The sequence below is a fragment of the Symphalangus syndactylus genome, chromosome 13 (genome assembly GCF_028878055.3).
Source record: "Symphalangus syndactylus isolate Jambi chromosome 13, NHGRI_mSymSyn1-v2.1_pri, whole genome shotgun sequence".
Classification (NCBI taxonomy): domain Eukaryota; kingdom Metazoa; phylum Chordata; class Mammalia; order Primates; family Hylobatidae; genus Symphalangus; species Symphalangus syndactylus.
In genome coordinates, this window is record NC_072435.2 from 32407917 (window position 1) to 32415485 (window position 7569).

The 7569-nt window shown below is 58.7% G+C and overlaps 2 protein-coding genes across 3 annotated transcripts; one reads left to right on the forward strand and one right to left on the reverse strand.

Moving 5' to 3' along the window:
• The first annotated feature begins 95 nt into the window (after nt 1-95).
• Nucleotides 96-2783, forward strand: ALKBH7 (alkB homolog 7). Of its 2 annotated transcripts, none has more exons than XM_055238281.2 (4): nt 96-860; nt 1955-2128; nt 2217-2341; nt 2563-2783. In XM_055238281.2, the coding sequence occupies exons 1-4, from the start codon at nt 657-659 to the stop codon at nt 2723-2725; spliced, it is 666 nt and encodes a 221-aa protein (XP_055094256.1). In that variant the 5' UTR covers nt 96-656; the 3' UTR covers nt 2726-2783. The 2 variants fall into 2 exon arrangements, with proteins under 2 accessions (XP_055094256.1, XP_055094257.1); XM_055238282.2 differs by lacking the exon at nt 96-860 and adding an exon at nt 1424-1769.
• Nucleotides 2784-2899: 116 nt separating this feature from the next.
• Nucleotides 2900-3703, reverse strand: PSPN (persephin). The gene is made up of 2 exons (XM_055238283.1): nt 3454-3703; nt 2900-3368 (listed from the first exon to the last, which is right to left on the reverse strand). Exons 1-2 carry the CDS (start codon nt 3599-3601, stop codon nt 3046-3048), a joined length of 471 nt encoding a protein of 156 aa, XP_055094258.1. The 5' UTR covers nt 3602-3703; the 3' UTR covers nt 2900-3045.
• Between the last annotated feature and the right edge of the window lie 3866 nt (nt 3704-7569).

A 7569-nucleotide genomic window follows, 5' to 3' on the forward strand; every position in this document is an offset into this window, starting at 1 on the left:
AGTGCTGGGATTACAGGCGTGAGCCACCACGCCCGGCCGAGGAATCAAAAAGACAATGCCATTTTCAAACCTAAAGTAATAGTAATACGGAGACCGGGAAATGAATGATGCCTCGCTTTGACCTTTGACCATAAGCCCTAACTCTGGATAGCTGGCCTCACCACACACATAATCGTGGCCTTGACGTCAGTCCCCTGACCCCGGACCCTTATCTCAGCCTGACTGTACTCTGCCCTTAACCTCTAGCCCTAGTCGACTCCATAACCGTGGCCTTGGCCCCAGTCCCCCTGACTTCCCCACTTCAGACCAGATGCTGCCCATATCCCCTTATGAAGTCTTGGCCAAGCAACCCCTAGGTTGTACGTTTTCCCTGTAATGATTAAAGAGGCGGTGCTAAGCTGCAGACGGACTTGCGACTCCGCCAGTGGTGTAAGCCAGGCGGGAGGTGGTGCCTAATAAGCTCAAGAGAGGAGGCGGGTTCTGGAAGAAGGCCAATAGCCTGTGAAGGCGAGTCTAGCAGCAACCAATAGCTATGAGCGAGAGGCGGGACTCTGAGGGAAGTCCATCGCTGGAGGGGCCTGGCGCAGGTACCGCCAATGGCTTTTGGCGGGGGCGTTCCCCAACCCTGCCCTCTCTCATGACCTCGCTCCGGGGATATGACCGGGACTGGGCTGCTGGCGCTGCGGACGCTGCCAGGGCCCAGCTGGGTGCGAGGCTCGGGCCCTTCCGTGCTGAGCCGCCTGCGGGACGCGGCCGTGGTGCGGCCTGGCTTCCTGAGCACGGCAGAGGAGGAGACGCTGAGCCGAGAACTGGATCCCGAGCTGCGCCGCCGCCGCTACGAATACGATCACTGGGACGCGGTGAGACGGGCAGCGCCGGGGACGCGGCCTGGGGACGTGGAGCACCAGATGGGGCGAGAACACGCTGGGGGCGGTACCTACAGCGGGGATTTGGAGCGGGGACAGAGGAAACGAGCGCCGGGACCGGGCAGGGCCACACTGGGGGCGGTTACGGCACCGTTTAGCGTGGGGGCGTGGCTACGGTGCTGGGGTTTGGGGGCCAGGAGGTCTGGCGCTGGGATAGGGCGGGGCCACGCTGGGGCGGGGACAAAGGAGACCGGCGCAGGGATGGGGCGGGGACACTCTGGGGGCGGGGACAGTGGGGACCAGTGCTAGGATGGGGCGTGGCCACGTTGGGGGGCAGTTACAGCGCAGTCGAGCGTGGGGGTGGGGCCAGGGAGTCGGGAGTAGGGTTGGGGTGCGATTACGCTGGGAGCAGTTACAGTGCAGAAGAGCGTGGCGGCTGGGATTGGGGCGTGGTCAGGTCGTCGAGCGCATGGATTGGGCGGGGCCAAGCTTGGGGCGGGGTCCGAGGAGTCAAGCGCTGGGATGCGTTGCGGGGACGGGGAAGTCGAGTTTAGAGAGGGCAGAACCACGCTGGGGGCGGAGATAGGGGAGACACATGCTGGGATGGGGCAGGGCCTTTTTGGGGTCGGTAGCTATTGCAGGGATTTGGGAGCCAGGGTATGGTGGGGGCTGGGCTGAAACTCTGGCTGTGGGAGGGGCGGGACCTGGGGGATGAGGACCTTGGGGTCAGGGAGAGCACTTTTGCGATCTGGGACCAAGGTTAGGGGGCGGAAACGGATATGGAGCCAGATGATGTTGAGAGACAGAGACAGGACACTTGCGTGGGGTCAAGTTGTAGGGAGACTCAGACAATTGAATACTGGGGCCGGGCCAGCACTGGGGACCTGGAATTGTAGCCTCAGGGTGAGTACTAAGGACTGAGGTCACACCTAGGTAGGGCCGTGGTTGAGGGGCTAGGGGAGTTTGAGTTGAGGGCAGGGTCAAGAGTCACATAGGGAAATCAGCCTCTTGCCGTTTTCTGCCCCTTCATGCCTCAGTTTCCTTGTTCCCTCTGGGAGCTCCCAGGCTTAACCGAGCTCTCTGTGCAGGCCATCCACGGCTTCCGAGAGACAGAGAAGTCGCGCTGGTCAGAAGCCAGCCGGGCCATCCTGCAGCGCATGCAGGCGGCTGCCTTTGGCCCCGGCCAGACCCTGCTCTCCTCCGTGCACGTGCTGGACCTGGAAGCCCGCGGCTACATCAAGCCCCACGTGGACAGCATCAAGGTGGGCAGAGGCCGGTGCCTTGGCACTCCCAGCCAGGGGGTAGGCAGGCCCGGCTGGAGCCTGACCCATCCCCACGCCCCTTTTGCAGTTCTGCGGGGCCACCATCGCTGGCCTGTCTCTCCTGTCTCCCAGCGTTATGCGGCTGGTGCACACCCAGGAGCCGGGGGAGTGGCTGGAACTCTTGTTGGAGCCGGGCTCCCTCTACATCCTTAGGTACCTCCAGCCAGGCAGCACTCACCCCTCCAAGAATGTGCCATCCGCCCACCCTGTGCCCTGGGTACCTTCCCTCAATCCAGCCCTCCCCAAAGAAGCGTTTACCCCAGGGTCTGTGTGGGAGGCAGCAGGGGGCTGGAATCCAGGAGGCTGGAATCCAGGTCTGCCTGGAGCAGGGGCTGCCCTCCTTGCACCTAGTCACAGCATGTGTCCTCCTGCAGGGGCTCAGCCCGTTATGACTTCTCCCATGAGATCCTTCGGGATGAAGAGTCCTTCTTTGGGGAGCGCCGGATTCCCCGGGGCCGGCGCATCTCCGTAATCTGCCGCTCCCTCCCTGAGGGCATGGGGCCAGGGGAGTTTGGACAGCCGCCCCCAGCCTGCTGACCCGCAGCTTTCTACAGACACTGGATTTGTGAATAAAGTTGGGGAATGGACAGCCTAACTGGGACATTGCAGTGGCTGCTTACTGGGGCTGGGATCTGCAGGGGAACCCAGGATGGCACTGGCCCATAGGGAGCTCCAGGTATGGCTGGCTAGACACACGGTCAAGGTTACAAGGCCAAGAGAGTGGTGTCCTTTATTGCACTCACTGCTGGTCGCCCCAGCCCACTCCCCTCCTCGTTGTCTCTGCATCCAGGTCTCCAATAAATAAGTCAGCCGAGCTCCCCCAGCACTGCAGCTCCTGGGTGCCAGGCTGGGCACCCTCAGCCACCACAGCCACAGGCAGCCGCCGAGAGCTGGGGCAGCCGCTGCCAGCGGTGGCGGTCGTCAAGGAAGGCCACGTCGGTGTAGCGAGTGGGCTGGCAGCAGGGCCCGCCGTGGGCTCGGCCCTGGCCCTGCAGCCGGGCCAGCGCCAGGCCGTGCTGGGTGCGGGCACCACGGGGGCAGCTGCCAGCACAGTAGCGGAAGATGACCTTCTCCTCTGAGGCGTAGCCCAGGCCCAGCTCCGCCACTGACAGGGTCAGGCTCCACAGCTGGCATGGACCAGACGGGGCTCGGCGCAGGCGGGCAAGGGGGCGGTGGGTGCCTGTGGGAGGGAAGGGCGCTGACAGTGAGCAGGGTCAGGGCTAGGGAAAATTGGGAAGTCACAGAGGGTCCCTGAGGGTCCTTACCCAGCCAGGTCCCTCCGGCCTTTGCCACCTGCTCAGACGAGAACTCTCCATCGGCCACAGGAATCCCACGGGCATCAGGGCCCCAGCCCTGTCCCAGCTGCAGGGACAGGAGCAGCAGAGAGCCCAGCAGGAACTTCCCTACGGCCATTGTGACGGGCAGGTCCTGAGGGTGGGAGTTGTGCCCCAAATTTATGCCCTGCCTGGGCTGGGAGCTAACCTCTTCACTGCCGGCCCTTGCAGCCAGGAGGTCCCACGTCTGCACCAGCCCATCTCCTGCGCCCTCAAATCCAGGCATCTGCTCCTTCTGCCCCACACCCCACCCTTCTAAGAGTTAAGGGCTCACCCCCAGCCTACCCCACCCCGACATTCCACACAGCCATTTCCGACGCCCCAGACACCCCCTGATTTACGAGTGCTGTGCTGGCGGCCAGGGCAGGCAACTGGTGTTCCCCCGACCTGCTGCCTGGAGCGGAAGTCGGGGCTTCATGAGATCCCAGTGGGGTCCCTCCCCACTAAGTCAGGGTGCTGGGGCTCCGGAGCCCCTACGTGTGTCATGTGCCAGGTGGGGCATACGTGAGTGCTGGGAAAGGTGGCTTGGCAGGGGACCGTGTCCACGGGAACCCTCCACGGTGGCTCCCGCCTGGAGGATTAGGACATCATGCCCCTGTCTCCGGGCCTGGCTGAGCCAGCATCAAAACAGGAAAAGGGAGAGGTCTTGGGACAGCCAAGGGTGGGGACACAAGAGGACAGGGACGCCTGTCTCCGGAAGGCCAACCTGAGACCCCTATAACTGCAGCCCCATCCTGGGATCTGAGCACGTCAGAGGCCCGGGGCGATGGAAACCATCCAGGTCATGGTGACATCTAGCACGATGCAGACAGTGAGATAAGGGCTCTTGAGGCTTCCATACCCAGAGCCCTGTGAGGCCAGTCCCCTCACCGGTACAGGGGAGTTCCTCAGAACCCCTCCTACTCGGCTTGGTGAGGAAAGAGATGGGCACTTAGAGTGTAAGGCAGTGCCCGTAGCTTTGAATGCAAAAACAAGCAAACAGCTTGTGATTATCCGAAGGGGTGCTTGACCCACAAGATCAGGGAAAATTAGCACTTTGGGAGGCCGAGGCGGGCGGATTGCGAGGTCAGGAGATCGAGACCACAGTGAAACCCCCTCTACTAAAAATACAAAAAATTAGCCGGGCGTGGTGGCGGGCGCCTGTAGTCCCAGCTACTCGGAGAGGCTGAGGCAGGAGAATGGCGTGAACCCGGGAGGCGGAGCTTGCAGTGAGCCGAGATTGCGCCACCGCACTCCAGCCTGGGCGACAGAGCGAGAGTCCGTCTCAAAAAAAAAAAAAAAAAAAAGATTGGGGAAAATCAGAAAACCCTCACACGCAGCCCATGTGAGCCAGGTGCACCCTGTGCTGTTGATGGGGGTGTAAATTGCTAGGAGCTCTTTGGATGAGCAGCTGCTACTGGGGAATTGTAAATTATACCCTCTGCCCCAGGAGCCCTGTTTGCAGGGTTCCTCCCACACAGGTGAGTGAAACAGCCGGCACAGGGACATCTGATGCCTTCATATTAGGAAAGTCTGGAAGTGACCTCAACTCCATCCACGGGGTATTGCTTCGATGATTATGTTGTGGTTTTTCTTACTGAAGTGCTTATGAGATAATTTTCAGATGGAAAGAAAAACCTGGGCTTGGCGTGGTGGCTCATGCCTCAGGAGGCTGAGGTGGGTGGATTACCTGAGGTCAGGAGTTTGAGACCAGCTTGACCAACATGGTGAAACCCATCTCTATTAAAAATACAAAAATTAGCCGGGCATGGTGGTGGGTGCCTGTAATCCCAGCTACTCGGGAGGCTGAGGCAGGAGAATTGCTTGAACCTGAGAGGCGGAGGTTGCAGTGAGCTGAGATTGTGCCATTGCACTCAAACCTGGGCGTCAGAGCGAGACTCTGTCTCAAAAAAGCCTGGCTGGGCCCAGTGATTCATGCCTATAATCCCAGCACTTTGGGAAGTTGAGGTGGGAGAATCACTTGACGTCGGGAGTTTGAGACCAGCCAGGCCAACATGGTGAATCCCTGTCTCTAATGAAAATACAAAAGTTAGGCCGGGTGCAGTGGTTCATGCCTGTAATCCCAGCACTTTGGGAGGCGGAGGTGGGCAGGTCACCTGAGGTCAGGAGTTCAAGACCAGCCTGGTCAACATGGTGAAACCCTATCTCTATTAAAAAATTAGCTGGGCATATCCCAGCTACTCGGGAGGCTGAGGCAGGAGAATTGCTTGGAACCCAGGAGGCGGAGGCTGCAGTAAGCCAAGATTGCACCACTGCACTCTAGCCTGGGCAGCAGAGTAAAACTCCATCTCAGAAATAAACCCAAAAAACAAATTAGCTGGATGTGGTGGGGCGTGCCTGTCATCCCAGCTACTCAGGAGGCTGAGGTAGGAGAATTGCTTGAACCCAGGAGGCGGAGGCTGCAGTGAGCGGAGATCTTGTCACTGCACTCCAGCCTGGGTGAAAGAGTGAGACTCCATCTCAAAAAAAAAAAAAAAAAGCCTGAAGTCACCCAGAATTAAGCAACGGTCCTGGCATTTGAACCCGGGTCCTCCATGAATGCAAAACCCCTGCTCCTAACCACGGGGCCACACCACCCGGCCTCCTTAGATGAAGGTCCATGCAGTGGGGATGGCTGGGGCAAAACTGCTGAGGCAGCGGCTCCCTCCAGAGCTGCCTCCCTGCTGTCCAAGAAGGCCTGGTGGGAGAAGGGGGAGGGAGGTTGGCCTGAACTGGGACATTCCAAGGAATTAGCCGGACATCTCAGGCATTCCTGCTCGGCAGCCAAGGGCTGAAGAACTGGGTGGGGAAGACTTCCACCTGCAAGTTTCCAACCACCGGCAAGACGGAAGGGATCGCCCGGAAGATGATGGGTTCAAAAGTAGTGGCTGCAGCCAAATTCCATTTCCAGCCACATTACTGTCCAGGAACTGGAAAAGCCCTCCCTTACAGAACGCCTGGCAACACCAGACCAGATACATGCATGACCGAGCTTGTAAGAAAGGAGAGGCCCCCCGAAACATCACTGGGAACCTGAAACATAGGGACTCGCAATCAGGGCGGTGGCGGGGTTGGCTTTGGTGGCTACCTAGGGACAGAGTCTGCAAGCTGAGAACCACACACAAAACGGGCTGGGGCTGGTGCTCCTGGGTAGCTAGCGAAAGCCAAGGCAGAACCATCTGGAAGGACTGCCTGCAAAGTAGGCCACCCCGGATTCCCACAGAGCCCCCAGCTGGCCATGAACATCCGACCCCAAATCACAAGAAAATCTATCACTAAGGTGAGTCAGAAGAAACAAAAGGATGCCCAGGAACTTCAGCTTCTAGGTTTGTCAGACCTCAAAGTCAGGATGCGTAAAATAAAAACATCAGCCAGGCGTAGGTGGGCGCAGTGGCTCACGCCTGTAATCCCAGTACTTTGGGAGGCCGAGGCAGGCAGATCACCTGTGGTCAGGAGTTCGAGACCAGCCTGGCCAACATGGTGAAACACCGTCTGTACTAAAAATACAAAAATCAGCCGGGCGCCCGCCCATAATCCCAGCTACTCAGGAGGCTGAGGCAGGAGAACTGCTTGAGCCCAGGAACCGGAGGTTACAGTGAGCCGAGATTGTACCACTGCACTCTAGCCTGGGCACCAAGAGTGAAACTCCGTCTCAAACAAAAACAAAAACAAAACACATTAGCCAGGCATTTAATGGTACACGTCTGTGGTCCCAGCTACTCAGGAGGCTGAGGTGGGAGGATTGCTTGAGCCCAGGAGTTCAAGACTGACCTGGGCAATACAGTGAGACCTCATCTCTACAAAAAATTAAAAAATTAGCTGGGCGTGGTGGTGTGCACTACTTGAAAGGTTAAGGTGGGAGGATTGCTTCAGCCCAAGAGGTGGAGGTTGCAGGGAGCCAAGACAGTGGACACTGCAGTCCAGCCTGGGCAACAGAGCAAGACCCTGTCTCAAAACCTAAAAAATAAATAAAAACAAAACCATGAAAGATGGGACCAAAACATAAGGCATAAGACATTATCCAAACAGAGTAGCAGATCTAAAAAGGGAACAAAGAAATCTGAGCAA